Here is a 17,359-nt window from a genome sequence, read left to right as displayed (position 1 = left end):
ACATCAAATATTACTGAAATGAAAGGAAATTTTACAGTGTTAAAACCTTTAGATGATAGTTATACAGTAAGTATATATATATTTTAATAATGATTTTAACAGTAATAGTATATATTTATTTAACTAACTAGTTCACTTAATATGGGGATATTTTATTTATTTGAATTTAAATGACCCATGTCAATAATTTATCATAGAGTTATTAACTAGAATATATTTTCATGGTTACTAAATATTTTAAAATAATACCAACTTTTGCCCTCAAAATACATAAATTATTATATACCCTGTTCATCAATTAATTAATTTTATCATATTATTTGATTTTAAGATCGAAATAAAAAAAACATTAAATTAAAATTTGAGGTTATTTGTTTAATATACTATTTTTTCATTAGTTTGATGTAAACTTTGCATCTTGGAGTTTAACTGGTGGTTGGAAGCCGAATGCAATGGTTTATATAGCGAAGAATGCATGCAGCAATATGAAAATATTCTACGGAAGTGCGTGGAATTCTTTAAAGGAGAATTTTAACTTTTCTTCGTATAACTGTCCAATTTCACCGGTAATGTATAAATATAATAAATCAATTTTATATTAATTATGAATTAAATAAACATATATAATGTTATAATTTTTCATTTGTCATTTTATTATATATATTAAACTATTTTACTTCAAAATGCCCTCCAACAGTGTAACTAATTTTTTAAATTATAATTATAGTCATCAATGTTGTATTTATGACGCAAGCACACACTTTAATAACAATATTTTTTCAGGGCACTTATATTTCATCAGGAATGGATTTGAAGAAAATTGAACACCATAACTTTCCAAAGGTGTATTTTTATGGGAGATATAAACTGACGATGAAGATAAAAGATGTAAAAAATAATGTACATGGTTGCTGCGTATTTGAATTGAGTCTTATACGACCATGGGAAAAACCGATTTGATTAAATTTTACAAAATCACAATATAATATTATATGTATTACAGAATTTTAATAATAATAATGACTTATCCTATGTATTTTATTTTATTTCTTGATATTATACACCATAACAACTAACAACAAATAATTATATTGTCTATTATATTTACCAAATTACTTAATAAGTATAATATCTAATAACTAATATAAATTTTCTTATCATATTGTAATACACTGATAAATATAACTAATCAAACAATCAGCTTCATGATTATAACTAATATCGATGAAAGTCATTATTCTATTAATTGGATTAATTTGTCAGTTTAATTTTTACATGTTTAACATGTTTCACATGTTTGTGATTAATTTTCGTAAAAAATTGAATTCTCTCCGTTTCTTTAATCAACTTGTTTTTACATATCTCATAGTTTTATATTCGTTTTTCAATATTTGGTTGGTAAATATAACTAATGCATAATTGACTATATAGCACATTTATTTATCAAAGTTGGTGGTTAAAAGTTACCCGGAAATGACGGTAGAGGAGTACGGATGTAGAGTAAATCGACAGTTATAGTGGCTGAACATTTTAATCCAACTTCATTACACATTTATGTCCTACGGTAACTTCACTATAATACATTAATACCTTAATTTAATCTAAACTTATAACAATCACAACCAACATTCTACAAACATGTTTCAATTTAAAGCATAACTTAATGATAATACTTTATATAACTTACATATGTATTCAATTGATAAATAATAAAGATTGATAAATATATTATTAATGAAATATCATTTTAAAATAATACTCAGTCTTTTTTTATACTATTTTGCAAAATGTCTATCTATTCGTTTTGTATGACAAGTAACAATAATAAATTACAAATAGTTGACTGGTTAATTTACACATGAGGAGAAAGTCACACATTTATCACAACCCTTAATATTATTAATTTTCATAAAAAATTGAATTCTCCCCATTGCTTTAATAAACAAGTTTTCACATATTTCATGGTTTTATATTCTATATTCAATCTTTGGTTCCTAAATATAAATGATGCAAAATTGACTAGGTATATAGCACATTTATTTATCAAAGTTGGTGGTTAAAAGCTACCCGGTAATGACATTAGAGTAGTACGGATATAGAGTAGATTGACAGTTATAATGCCGAACATTTTGAACCAATGTCACTACACATTTGTCACACCGCTTAATATTATTAATTACTTAATCTTATAGTTAGCAAGTCGCGCACCAGTTAATTTATAACTATATATATACTCAGGATAACAAGATCATTATTGAATCAGAAAACGCAAATTCTGGTGTAACATCTAAAGGTGTAAAGTAAATAATATTTATAAATCTGTATTCAAGATCCCGATTATTAGTAATAATATATAGGCTTAAATCTATAATAGTAAAGTTAGGATAATAGCTACTCCAAGCTTCTTCAATTATTATTCGTTGAAAGCACTCGATCGTAACATCCAGGTTAATTTGTTATTATAAGGTAAAGTCTCATTAATAGCAACGTACGAGCTTATTTTTGACTCATTATTTCATTACAAAACTGAGAGTCATTATAAGAAAAAACGTTATGAGCATCTGCATTTTAAATTTTTACAAAATCGCATAACGTTAACGATTTTAAATACTTGTAAATGTTCAAAAAATATAAGTTTTACATACTTTAAAAATTTAGATTGACATTTTCTTAGAAAAACTATCTTGTACTCCAAGTTAATTTGCTAAGTTACTTGTTTGTTTAAGTATTTTTTCAACATTTTCATCACTACGATATTTTTGTAAAAATATTTTGGTATTGTTTATCTTATTGATTGATTCGATAATATTTAATGATATAGATTGTAATAATTTACTAGTGACATTAATTTCGCATAATAAATCATACCAAATTACTAAACTACATAAAATAACTAAAAATACTCTGAGTATTCCTCTTAATATAGAGTATAAAATATAGACGGTAAAAATAACAAACAATTAGGTACCTACTTGGAATAAAAATATTTATTATGAAATTAAGTTTTTGAATATCTTTATGCATATACAGAAGTAAAAAATGTAAAAAACAATTAATGTGACTATGTGAGTAAATAATATAAAATAAAAATCATTTCTATACAAATCATTTACAAAAAAGTACGTGATTTTATTTTAAACAATCATAGATACTACGAATTTAATCTATGTACAAAATATCACTTCCGGACCAACTTCGATACTTTGTTCAGATTAAATAAAATTACATAAATATTCACGGAATTTGCTAGAGGCTATAATAGCTCAAGCATGTCAACTACACTAAATGTGTGAATGTTTTTACTATTGAAAACTGTTTGTCATTCTTCCAATCAAAAACATAATATAAGATTATAGATCGTTGTTGAAATAAATTATTAACAAAAACATGATTATAAAAAAAGTTTTTGTTCTTTTTGAATTTTTTTATTTGGTCGAGTCAAACACCATTTTTCTGCCTAACTTGCCTTTGGTAAATTAATATTCTGCAACATTTTATTATAATATAACTTATATTTTTTAAGACTATCAATGATTATTAATGTTTATTTATGAAGATTAAAATATAACATTTTTATAATTAATTCTTATTACAGGGAGAATACCGTACAGTATTTGAAAGGGTATATCCTTGTATATCAACAAATACATTTCAAGGCAATGTCTATTTCAGTAAACGAACATCAAATATTACTGAAATGAAAGGAAATTTTACAGTGTTAAAACCTTTAGATGATAGTTATACAGTAAGTATATATATATTTTAATAATGATTTTAACAGTAATAGTATATATTTATTTAACTAAGTAGTTCACTTAATATGGGGATATTTTATTTATTTGAATTTAAATGACCCATGTCAATAGTTAATCATAGAGTTATCGACTAGAATATATTTTCATGGACACAAAATATTTTAAAATTATACCTATACTTTTCAACTCAAAATACATAAATTAATACCTATATAGCCTGTTTGTCAAATAGTTTATTCAGTCATTTTATTTGATTTTAAGATTGAAGTGAAAAGCATTAAATTATAATTCGATTTACTTACTTTTATATAAACTTAATAAATAAACTTATTTTTTTAATAGTTTGATACAAACGCTGCATCTTGGAGTTTAACTGGTGGTTGGAAGCCAAATGCAATGGTTTATATAGCGAAGAATGCATGTAGTAGTATGAAAATGTTCTTTGGAAGTGCGTGGAATTCTATGATAAAGAATTTTAAATTTTCTTCGTATAACTGTCCAATTTCACCGGTAATGTATAAATATAACAAATCAATTTTATGTTAATTATGAATTAAGTAAACATATCTAATCGGAATTCATCGCAATACTATTATAATATCAAATACGATAAACTATCCTCTTTATATAACTTACGATTGTTGAGTAACCTACTGTCCTACTTGTACGACTTTAATGTTAAGAAAATTGATAACTAAATTTAACTAAGTATAGTATATAGACAATTTTAAAAACCATTATATCAACGACATCCATCTTGCAAAATGCACTTCTATATGAAGTATAATGCCGTATACCACTTAAAAGGACGTAAAAGTCACTTACAACTTAAAGTATTTGTTATATTTCAAATAAAGGATTATTTAATATCGCATTGAAACATGAGATACCAAAATTTACGTAATAACGCTCACTGTTTTAATTTAATTTCTCCGGTTATAGTCGGCGGTTTTTTGCGTTCTTTCTCTTGTCCGTTTTATAAATTGTGAGTCCTTAGATTCACTTAGTCTTAGTCCTTAGTCACTTTTGAGTTGGTCTAACTAAAATCTTTCCGTTAAGGTCCATTTTTAAGTTTCATTACAATATACTGCCGCCATATACTCTCAGTTATTTAAAGTCTTATCGCTGTATCAGTCTTTTCTGTCGTGCTACCGCTTGCCACCGGCTAATTAACTTAACCGTAGAGATACGGGTTCGCGACTCATGCCATATACACCGTGTGCTCTGTAGCACACTTAATGTTGTGATCTCATATTAACCGTGTGCCCAGTGATTATCATTTTCACGGACCATAATCGTTGGAGTCTCATACTACACTGCGTGTCAAATAGCCTTTCTTCTTTGTACAGGGTGCTGCAGTGAGTAATAATCTCTCATATCGGTATTGTCATCTCAAAATTGTCAACACTTTTACTATTCATACCACAAAAGGCAAGACTCGTTCCCTGCTATTCACACTGTGAATACTTGTTCTTCTAAAAAATCGCTACCTGTCTCTGAACCGACTATGAGTGATTTGTTGGTGGCCACATCAAACTAGCAGTCTTCCCAATCTGATATTTTAATTTCTAACAAATTCTTGGCTGATACTTTTTCAAGCCAATTTTCCGATTTGAATAAAATTCATAAATAATATAAATAACCAAGTGGTCGAACTTAAAACAGAGAATGATCTCCTACGCAATGAACTTTCAGCACTCAGATCCAAGGTTAGGTACTAGTATTGATACTACCTTAGTTGATATAGCACCAATAACCTCTGTCCAAATTTTTCAAGAATCTGTTGAAAAAGACAAGGGTGCTTTCAATGTCATAGTTTATAGCCTTCCCGAGTCAAGTTCTACAGATATTTTTAGCCGTGTTCCTGATGATAAAACTAAATTGTCTGATATTGTATTACCTCTCTCTATTAATTTACCATCAAACTTCAAACTGATTCGACTCGGAAAACCGTCTTCTGAAAATCTTCGTCCACTCAAAATCATTTGTAAATCTAAGAACGAAGCAGTTTCCATTATCTCTGACTTTGGTACAGTCAAAAAAAATGATCTTCTTATCCCAGATAATTTCAAAATATTAAGAGATAAAACCACCCTTGAACGGCTGTTACTTCGGTCTTGTCATGCAGAGTTGGAGCTTTATCTCAATCTGGAGAGGCTGATCTTAGTATTCTTACATAAATGGTGTTGCAAAAATAATTTCCCATCGGTCAAAAAACTACCAACAGCAACGGACTACAATCAAGTTGAATTCAGTCCTGAAACTTAGCTAGATAAGCTTAGATAATAATACTGATGTTCCGAGAATAACCAGCAACAATCATAATAACGTATCTTTCGGATTTTACTAGAATTTTCGTGGTCTTAGATCTAAGTTAATTAATTTTAAATGTAATATTGTTTGCTTTGTACATATATTTTTAGTGATAACTGAAACTTGGCTCCATGATGTTTTTCTGACCTCTAATAAAGTTTAAAAAACTATAATATTTTTAGATGTGACAGAAGTAGTTCTAGTAGTATTTGTTCAAGAGGCGGTGGTGTCCTTATTGGTATGCGTTCGGACATTCCTTCTCGTTGTATCTCGGATTTAAATATAAATAACGAACAATTGTTTGTAAGATTGTTATCAATTGTTCTAAGTTTATTATTGGTGGTTATACATACCTCTTAACTCTCCGACGCTGTCTTACGAGATATTTATGAGCACTATTTCAGATTTGATATCTTATCATGTAATCCACGCGTTTATTTTTTGTGGTGATTTTAATTTACCTGGTATCTCTTGGTCTAATTATGACACAGTTTTAATATACTCCACTAAAGCTAGTTTGCAAATTCATTGTGTTCCCGAAACTATTGCACTTAATAACTTCTTCCAGATTAACAATGTTTTTAATTATTTTGGTTCCCTTTTAGATCTAATCTTTGTTAGCCATGACCAACTCAGTATTCATACGCTCCTTTTCCCATCCCTTCTCCTTTTCACCCATCCTAAAGTCGTCTCGCCAGTAATTAGTTCCACTCAATCCTTCTTTGACTTTCAACGAGCCGTTTATGCAAGTATTAATAACTTTTATTATCGTACAACTGGGCTAATACTATTTCACAGCTCGACTATAACGGTGCAGCGCGGACCCTACTCATAGATAATAAAGAAATGGATGAGCCATCCCTATACCTTATACACAGAGCGTTCTGTGGTCGTAGAGAACTTATGTTACCACAGTGGTTAGACAGTGGTTACCGGGTTAGGTATATTATATATATATTATTTATGGTGATAAGCTGATAAAACCTATAATACCAATATTCAATAACCTGTGCTACATTTTGAAACCATATTGGTAACAAAAGTTCTCTTCCGTCACAGATGAGTACAATAGCATGACCCATCAATTTCTTCATTATCTATGACCCTACTAGATGCCTTACATACATCAGTACTTCGCTTTGTGCCAAGTGTAAATTTTTTTCCTTCTATTTTCCTGATTGGTTCTCTATGGACTTAATCAGTTTGGTATTCAAAAAAAAAAAAGCTCATGCAATATTTAAAAACACTAAAAATCTTGACATTTGTCAAAGTTTTTCCCTTCTTCGGGTTCAATATAAATATTTGTCCAAACAATGCTATATGTTTTTTATAAGAACCACTGAATCCACTTTCAATTCTAATCCTTCTAAATTCTGGGAATTCATTAGGAAACATAGATCCAGTCAATCTATCCCAAAAACTGTTAGACTAATTGGAGCAGCTAGTGAAAAATAAATGATGTTGCCACTCCATTTTCTAAACATTTTAATTCAGTATATTTTAACTCTCATGTAGACTATGTTCCTTCTTCGGTTTCCAATATGTACCACGATTTTTCTAGTAATTGTCTCTTTGATTTATGTCAAATCAAAATGGACTTACCTAACTAAAAAATAACAAATCTATTGGTCCTGATGGCCTATCTGGTATTTTTCTATATGATATTATGATATACGTTCCTCGCTTTGTGTTCAACTTTTACTGCTTTTTCGCAAAAACCTTGACTCTGGTGTCTTCCCTGAGATATTTAAACTCAGTTCTGTAACGCCAACTTTTAAATCGGGTGACAAATATGATGTAGGTAACTATCGACCTATCACAATAATCAGTTATATACCTAAACTCTTCGAATCAATCGTTCTGCGTAGCATTCAGCCTTCTGTTAATGTAACTTTAGTGGATAAATAACACAGATTTCGGCCGGGTCTTTCAGCAACTACTTGCAACTTGGTATTTGTTAATTAAGTGAAAAACGCATTCTCTAATAGTAACTAAGTAGATGTAATCTACACCGATTTTCGAAAAGCATTTGACAACGTTCACCAAAAGACTCTGGTGAATATTCTCGAATCTAATGGATTTGGAGAACCATTACTATCCTGGTTTAGCTATTATCTAACTAATCGCACTTAATATACAAAGTTTTATGGTAAGAAGTCTGAGGTTAATTTTGTTCCATTTGGGGTCCCTCATTGGGGAAACTTTTCCCTTATACTTTTCATTAATAGCATCAAGTGTGTTATTTAAAACAATCAATTTTTATTATTTGCCAACGATTTAAAATTATTTTTAGAGATCCGTTCTAAAAATGACTGCATTTTACTTCAAAGGGACGTTGATACGATTGGCATATGGGCTAAAAACATTGGACTTGAATTTAATATTTCAAAGTGTCATTCCATGTTTTTCCACAGAATCCAATTACCCATTATATCTAAATACGCTCGGTATGATTCCTTACTCACCAATGCTGATAGTATGGTAAATGATTTAGGTATTACTCTTGATTGGGAACTAACATTCCACGATCATATTGAAAAATCATGCTGCAAGGCTTTGAAAACACTTAGCTTTATAAAAAGGGTCTTCTTGGAATTTTATTTGATATCACCACTTATAGCGTTATTCTGTACACTTGTCAGGTCTATCCTTGAATAAAGTGTTGTTATTTGTGATCCACCTATATTGACCACATATCGCTTGAATATGATCCTGTACTTAAGCGGCTTGGATTAACAAACCAGATGGCCGTGTACCTGCAAATAAAGTGTTCCTACGTAACATCATAAGTGGCTCTATAGACCGTCCTGTATTGTTAAGTCAGCTAAATTTTAAAATCCCTATATTCCACTTTCGAACAACTTACCCGTTTTTCATTCATCTTTGCACCACTAATTACTCTCGTAATATACCTATGTTTAGAATGATACGTATTGCTAATGAGGAACCCGATGTTTCATTTTTCTTAATAATTTGTAACTTTGTCTTTATGTTAATATAATTTATAAGTATTTTTCTATTATTATTATTATTATGTATATATTTTTCTGTACTTTGGGCCATAGCCCGTTTTGTAATAAAAATTAAATATTCTATACTTTTTATGTGTTTAATAAATAGTTAAGTTGATCTTACCTATCAATTGATTATGCATATGCCTTCAATAATTTATAATCTAATATCTGTGTACTGTGTAATTATCTGAATTGTATTTCATAGTGTTAATGTTTTAATATTTAATGCATCTATATTCTATGTATATTTTCATTTGTCATTTTATTATATATGTTAAACTATTTTACTTCAAAATGCCCTCCAACAGTGGAACTAATTTTTTAAATTATAATTATAATCATCAATGTTGTATTTATGACGCAAGCACACACTTTAATAACAATATTTTTTCAGGGCACGTATATTTCATCAGGAATGGATTTGAAGGAAATTGAAAACCATAACTTTCCAAAGGTGTATTTTTATGGAAAATATAAACTAACGGTGAAGATAAAAGATGTAAAAAATAATGTACATGGTTGCGGCGTATTTGAATTGAGTCTTATACGGCCATGGGAAAAACCGATTTGATTAAATTTTACAAAATCACAATATAATATTATATGTATTACAGAATTTTAATAATAATAATGACTTATCCTATGTATTTTATTTTATTTCTTGATATTATACAGCATAACAACTAACAATAAATAATTATATTTACCAAATTACTTAATAAGTAATATCTAATGACTAATATAAATTTTCTTATCATATTGTGATACATTGATAAATATAACTAATCAAACAATCAGCTTAATGATTATAACTAATATCGATGAAAGTCATTATTCTATTAATTGGATTAATTGGTCAAATTAATTGTTACATGTTTAACATGTTTCACATGTTTGCGATTAATTTTCGTAAAAAATTGAATTTTCTCCGTTTCTTTAATCAACTTGTTTTTACATATCTCATAGTTTTATATTCGTTTTTCAATATTTGGTTGGTAAATATAACTAATGCAAAATTGACTATATAGCACATTTATTTATCAAAGTTGGTGTTTAAAAGTTACCCGGAAATGACGGTAGAGGAGTACGGATGTAGAGTAAATCGACAGTTATAGTGGCTGAACATTTTGATCCAACCCCATTACACATTTATGTCCTACTATAATACCTGAATATAACTAAACTTATAACAATCACAACCAACATTCTACAACATGTTTCAATTTAAAGCATAACTTAATGATAATGTTTTATATAACTTACATAGGTATGTATTCTATTGATAAATCATAAAGATTGATAAATAAATTATTAATGAAATATCATTTTAAAATAGAAAGTATGAATAAAATATTATAATTAAAGTTAAGATGTTGATGACTTTTGCATTTTTTTTCTTAGATTCTATAGGTATAGCGCTATCTTATCTAAAACTTTGATTCGTAATCCCTTGATGCAGAATATTCTAATTTAATTTTAATTTTTTAGTCATTTTTAGCTTTAAATTCATTTTTTTAATTTTTAACGTAATTTTTCAACATTTTATGTAACTTTTTAAATTTTAGGTAATTTTTCACAGTTTTTGTACAAATTAGTGTATTTTTCTCAAATTTTAGATTTTAAACAAAATTTGTGTAACATTAAAAAAAATTATTTTAATATTATTATTATGGGGTTATTGGTGTTATACATTGATAAAACAAGTTATCTTTCAGAAATACTCATATCATATTCGCTTTAATTTTTTTTTTAATATTTTCCTTTTTAATTTATTTTTAATAATCTTAAATAATGTTGAAAACATAAATGTATACTACATTATAATTCATATTTTAAATCACTATTACACTCATTAGCACGCCCATATCTCTAAAAAAAATTATTAGACTTAATAAATTATTTTCACTTATTTAATTAGATTGTTATAGATCATTTTTAAGTTCATTTTTTGAAGTTTCATAAGCTTTTTTGCAATTTTTTAAGGTGTTTTTGTGTGTTTTTTAGATCATCAACATCCTAACTCAATCATAATATTAAAATTATCCAAAAAATACTTTAAGAGGATTTCTCCTAAAATATAGCACCGAGTATAGACAGCAAAATAACAAATAAATTACCTAATTGGAAGAATGAAAATTTTTATTATGAACATAGGTTTTTGAATATCTGAATGAATACACAGAAGTAAAAAATGTGAAAAACAATTAATTTGAGTAAAAATATATAATAGAAATAATTTCTATACGAATGCTATTAATCTATTTTCAAAATATCATTTCCGGACTAACTTCGATACTTTGTTTAGATTAAATTAAATTACATAAATATTTTCGGAATTTGCTAGAGGCTATAATAGCTCAACAGGGAGAATATCGTATGGTATTTGACAGGGTATATCCTTGTAAATCAACAAATACATTTCAACCTAATCTCTATTTCAGTAAAATTAGTCATGTCGTGTAACACATTTATCTGTATTTTACACAGTTTAAATGGGCAACTCCTGCTTCGATATACTATACACATAGTCGTTCAGTTATTTTTTTTTTTTTACTTAGCTTGCAGCCACGAACGTGGCGCAAGATATAAAAAATAATTAATTTGTATTTAAAACTTAATTTTGTTTTAATAACTAAGTTATGATACAATGATGAGTGAAATTCAATCATCTATTTCGATAAAGAAAAAATCCGAAGATTCAATAAAACAATTCCTAGTCATAGCAGAAACACCAAATACATTTTACTTAAACACTTCTTCTGAATAATGCATGATTATTTCAAAATAAATGGTTGTCAACACAAAAAAAAGTCGGTAAGTGGGTACCGCTCTGCTGTACATTAGGAGGTGGAGTGGACCTTGGACTAGGGTAGGTTAAATTTGAATGCAATAATAGGTATCATCGTATACGAAAAACGATTCTGAACGGAGATGATTTGTCAGTCTAGGATATATTATATTTAAATATTGCCATATATTCTAATTTGAAACAAATATTTTATTTTTCAATTAGGAGTATTAGGACGCATTTGTATAAGACATGGTTAATCAATTTTTCCAAAATCATTGCATATAGTTATCATAATTCATATAGATAATATCTATTATCTATGATAATTCATAATACCTTATATTATTATCATAGATATACCTGGTATACCAAAGTATGATTGTAGATATCCCATATATATTATCTACAATCGTGGTATACACAAAAAACACGGACTAAGATAGTATCCATAAAGACTCAAGAACTTCAAATGCTAATAAAAAAAAATTGTGCCTATGTATTCTTATGATTTTTTATAAGAATAACATATGAGGAACTTTGTATAAAATTTTCAAGTATTTTGATTACAACCACATAAGAACAAAAAATATTAATAATAAATTACCATGCTAACATGATGGAAGATGGTGAGAAATCCAAAATCCAAAATAATCCAAAATATAGAATGTATAACGAATCTTGTATCACATTTATAAAAATAAGTATGAATATTAAATTATTTTTGGATTTAACTACAAAATAATTTTCTAATTTCAACACATATGACAAAATTTTTCTGTTAAAATTCTAGTTTCAAAAATGTTATGGATTTAAACTCATCTTCTTTTAATATAATTAAATATGAATTAAGTATTATGCTACATTAATTATTTAATATACTTATGTTTACATTGAAAGTATCACCAAAGATATTAAATATTTTTGTATTCCCTATTAATACATTAATTATGTACGTCAATAAAAATCATAAAAAGCATGTTAAATAAATATATTCAAAAATTAATTTAGCAGTCGCGTACTGCTAAAAATCATTTAATTGTCTGAACATAGAAAAATCCTAATAGTACGATTACTTTTATTACCTATTTTAATTTTTTTGTTGATAATTTAGTTTAAAATTGACTGGGGATATAGTGAGTATTTATTTTCAAGTACTCAACATTAAAATGAATAATAGTTTGATAAATATTTAAAATTATAATGATATACTGATGAGGGATTGACATGCTTCAATGATAACCTCTAAAATTTTTCGGAAATATTTATATAATTATATTTAATCAGAAATATAAAATGGGTTCTGAGAGAACGGAAATGATAGATTTGCGAATATTAACTAAATAAGTTAGATAATAAAAAAAATCCCGAATAAATGCATTTTCATCACAATATAGATTATACGTACATGATTCCGCTAATAAAAATGTACAGAAAAATAAAATTCGTGACGACTTCGTATTTTCAAAAATATATAATGGAACCACGGAAAATGGAAAATGTAGTAAACTTGTACGGAGTTTAAAATAAGTTTAAAGAGTTTAAATTAAGTAACACATATCCTATTAAACGACCAAAAATGTCAAACACATTAATAGATAGATTTTTTATGATTTTGTTAAATACGTCATACATTGAATGGACTTCTTAAGTACCATTTTTCTAATAGTTCCCAAAACTAGGAACAAAGTATAAAAAAATCCGAGTAATAAATATAATAAAAACTTAGCAATATAACTTTTCTTTAAGTGAAAGGATAAAAAAAAACTGACAATGAAGAACTTGTATACTGTAATATCTATAGTATTTACTGTAACTAGTAAACCTTTACCATAGACCGTCAAAATTACAAATAATGCATTACAATAAAAATATTTGTTTATGAACTCAAGTTTTTGAATGTCTTAATGCATATACAGAAATAAAAAAATTATAAAACAATTAATCCAAATAAAAATTATATAATAGAAATTATTTCTGTACAAATACTGTTTAAAAAAGTACGTAATTTTATTTTAAATAATCAAAGTACCTACGAATTGTAGAATTAGATGCGTAAAATATTATTTTCGAAGAAAGTACGAGTATGTTGCTTTTTTTTAGATTAAATTAAATTACAATCTGAATGTGACTTCTCTTTTCATGTCTCATTTCATTGACCATTGTATATATTACTGAATACTGATATATGCTTATTATAAATACCATAACAGATTGTAAATAATCCAATATATGTTAAAAAAAAAAAAATTAAATTATTAAATTACATAAATATTTCCGGAAATTTTTGAAGGCTACAGCTCGAGCATGTCAACTGCTCTAAATTTATGAATATATTTTATAATTCAACGCTATTAATCATTTTTCCTATTAAAAACTTATAATAAACTCGTTAATTGTTGAAATAAATTATCAACAAAAATGATAATATTAAAAGTATTTATTCTTATTGGATTTTTTTATTTGGTTAAATCAAAAACCACTTTTATGTCTAACTTACCTTTGGTAAATTAATGTTCCGTAACATTTTATTAAAATATAACTTATATTTTTTAAGACTATCAATGATTATTAATATTTATTTATGAAGTTTAAAATATAACATTTTTATAATTAATTCTTATTACAGGGAGAATACCGTACGGTGTATGAAAGAATATATTATTGTCAATCGACAAATACATTCCAATCTAATCTCTATTTTAATAAAAGAACATCAAATATAACTGAAATGAAAGGAAATTTCTCATTTTCGAAACCTTTGGACGATAGTTATTCAGTAAGTTAATTTTATTTTAATAATGATTGTAACAATAATAGTATATATTTATTCAACTAGATCCTTAAGATGAGTATATTTTATTTATTTGAATATAACTGAATAATGCCGCTAATTATTAACAGTTATTAAAAAGAAAATGTTTTTATTGACTAAAAAATTGAATATAATACAATATATTCTACCCCTTCCTGAAATACTCAAATTATTATAATACAGTTAACGTAAGTTTCTAAATGATTGATTTTATAATTGAAGTGAAAAAACATTAAATTCGAATTTGAATTACCTTGTTCCATATAAACTTATAAGTATATTATTTTTTAAAAAGATTGATATAAACGCTGAATCTTGGAGTTTAACTGGTGGTTGGAAGCCAAATTCAATGGTTTATTTATCGAAGAATGCATGTAGTAGTTTGAAAATGTTCTTTGGAAAAGCGGGGTATTCAATGTACAAATCGTTTAAATTTCCTAAGTATAGCTGTCCAATCCCTGCGGTAATGTATTAATATAATTTATTTATTTTGTGTTAATTATTAAACTATGGATTAAATGAGCGTAGCAAATTAAGACTCTAGATTTTAAAAAAATAATTATTTAATAAATCCTTTTAAAAAAAATAGAATTTTAATTTGCCATCTGTCCCTTCAGGAATGAAATCCTAACTACGCTCATGTATCCTCAAATAACTTTTGACAATTTTAATTGTTAACTGTTACAACAAATATGAAAACCCTTACCAAAGCAAATTCTTGTAATTATAATAATGGTTATCAAAATTGTATTTATCGCACAAGTATACACTTTAACATCAATAATTTTGCAGGGCACATATATTTCATCAGGAATTGATTTGAAAGAAATTGAAGACCATAACTTTCCAAAAGTGTACTTTTATGGAAGATATAAAGTGATATTTAAGATAAAAGATATAGAAAGTAATATACTTGGTTGCGGCGTTATAGAATTGAGTCTTATACGACCATGGGAAATACCGATTTGAGTAAATTTTACAACATTTTTATAATTATAATGATTTTACCTAAGTTTTTTATTTTATTTCTTGAAAATATACGGTGTATGCAATAGATATTTTTATTGTCTTATTTACTAATCGCCTAATTAGACTAACTCGTTAAAAATTGTTTTTAATTATAGTATAATAAATTCTTATACAATTATATAAGTTCCTATAAATAGGTAATGTATAAGCATATAAGAGAGAAACACGAAAGGACCATTTTATTTCAATAATAAAAAGTATCTGGAATTTATTGGGTGGGTAATTCAATTTACGCGCCTTGATGTGAATGATAGGCAATTTAATATACAATGATAAAAATGAGAATAGGGAATTTACGTCACACAGGATTAAGGAAAATTATAGCTCAGTTATAGGACATAGTGTTACGGACCTATACTGTCCGTATCGATTATTTTATATGCATAAGATCATACAATGTCAAATTTCCTAGGTAACTTATAAAATTAATACTATAGGCACACGAGTACAGGACACGAGAGAGTAGAATATTATATTAATATAATAATTTGACAATTAAAGTAAAATCACACGTCTCTTTACAAAAGTCGAAACTCGGTGTCTTATCGATTCGATAAGAATCATGGGTAAGAATACACAAGCAGTCGTTCCGGGACCCCTCGTATGACGAAGTCACCGCCCACTCTTGTAAGAAATCATATATAAGAGGGATCGAGACAAGAGCTCGACAGACGGTTACTGTATAACCAACGAATAGGGATATCTATGACACTCAGAGGCCAGTCGTAACACCACTCACCATCTTATTTTATATATTTTTACTTTAAGCTTAAAATATTTGTATTTGTGCAAGAACTATTTTAATAAACAATTAACTTATACTTGAACAACACGACGTATTCATTTTGTACGTTGATGCATGAATCGACCTAGTCGGGACGCAACAATAGTAAATAAAGGACTTAACTCATAACTTAAAAGTAGAGCCGGACGATTAAGGACGACGTTTAAGGCCTCGAGACTTACATATTTATGAGAATAAAAATGTTTGGGTATTAATATTTTATGCTGAATCATTAGTTTTATATTACATAGATATTCACTGCTGTACAAAAATAAAGCAACCGATTTCACTGCCGTTAGCCATTATAGAATACTTAGATACAATTATGAATATTTATTTAGGTATAACTTATTTATAGTTTTTATTTTAACATTTGATTTTGATTTTTGACTAATAACCATCATTTTATTCTCTACTCCACATATAAGAAATATAAATGACACAATGTAAGTAATAATTTTAATATAATTTAATTTTTGTTATTATCATCTTACAAACCAGTCGCTTTTAAAATTATACACCCAACCACCACTCAGCAAACCAATTGAAAGCTTCATTAAAATTATCCTGTCGATAAGCTTTTTGTTTTTCTCCCGATAATATACCAGGTGTATCAACAAAAGTAATGGAATCAATAATGGAGAATTCACAACTCCACAATTAAGTTTTTTTTAGAACGTATTTCCAAATCATGACAAGTCACCAAAATGTTTTGTTGAGTCAGCCACAAAAGCATTACCAGGTATAGATTGTTCATTTGTTCATTATCACCACCCATGATTACCGTATAATATATCAATATATGTAACGATAAGAACGACGAACAATTCATGACAACTGACATGTTAACATATGTACAAA

At 27.2% G+C, this 17,359-nt stretch overlaps 2 protein-coding genes across 2 annotated transcripts; both read left to right on the top strand.

The window, feature by feature from the left end:
* The first annotated feature begins 3,233 nt into the window (after positions 1–3,233).
* LOC126552781 (uncharacterized) lies at positions 3,234–10,343 on the top strand. Its single transcript, XM_050207714.1, has 4 exons — positions 3,234–3,471; positions 3,596–3,745; positions 4,098–4,265; positions 9,477–10,343. Exons 1-4 carry the CDS (start codon positions 3,388–3,390, stop codon positions 9,651–9,653), a joined length of 579 nt encoding a protein of 192 aa, XP_050063671.1. The 5' UTR covers positions 3,234–3,387; the 3' UTR covers positions 9,654–10,343.
* A 3,900-nt stretch (positions 10,344–14,243) lies between these two features.
* On the top strand, positions 14,244–15,724 carry LOC114130300 (uncharacterized). Its single transcript, XM_027995246.2, has 4 exons — positions 14,244–14,375; positions 14,500–14,649; positions 14,981–15,148; positions 15,478–15,724. Exons 1-4 carry the CDS (start codon positions 14,292–14,294, stop codon positions 15,652–15,654), a joined length of 579 nt encoding a protein of 192 aa, XP_027851047.2. The 5' UTR covers positions 14,244–14,291; the 3' UTR covers positions 15,655–15,724.
* The last annotated feature ends 1,635 nt before the right edge of the window (positions 15,725–17,359 follow it).

The sequence above is a fragment of the Aphis gossypii genome, chromosome X, assembly GCF_020184175.1.
Source record: "Aphis gossypii isolate Hap1 chromosome X, ASM2018417v2, whole genome shotgun sequence".
NCBI lineage: Eukaryota > Metazoa > Arthropoda > Insecta > Hemiptera > Aphididae > Aphis > Aphis gossypii.
The sequence above is the reverse complement of the archived record's forward strand: the minus strand, read 5'-3'. Positions and strand labels throughout refer to the sequence as shown.

Bases quoted from the DNA above. Each gene is read 5' to 3' on its own strand.
- LOC126552781 (XM_050207714.1), top strand. From the start codon at position 3,388: ATGATTATAAAAAAAGTTTTTGTTCTTTTTGAATTTTTTTATTTGGTC. The intron at 3,746-4,097 runs GTAAGTATATAT...TTTTTTTAATAG, and splicing joins CTTTAGATGATAGTTATACA to TTTGATACAAACGCTGCATC. The intron at 4,266-9,476 runs GTAATGTATAAA...ATATTTTTTCAG, and splicing joins ATAACTGTCCAATTTCACCG to GGCACGTATATTTCATCAGG.
- LOC114130300 (XM_027995246.2), top strand. From the start codon at position 14,292: ATGATAATATTAAAAGTATTTATTCTTATTGGATTTTTTTATTTGGTT. The intron at 14,650-14,980 runs GTAAGTTAATTT...TTTTTTAAAAAG, and splicing joins CTTTGGACGATAGTTATTCA to ATTGATATAAACGCTGAATC. The intron at 15,149-15,477 runs GTAATGTATTAA...ATAATTTTGCAG, and splicing joins ATAGCTGTCCAATCCCTGCG to GGCACATATATTTCATCAGG.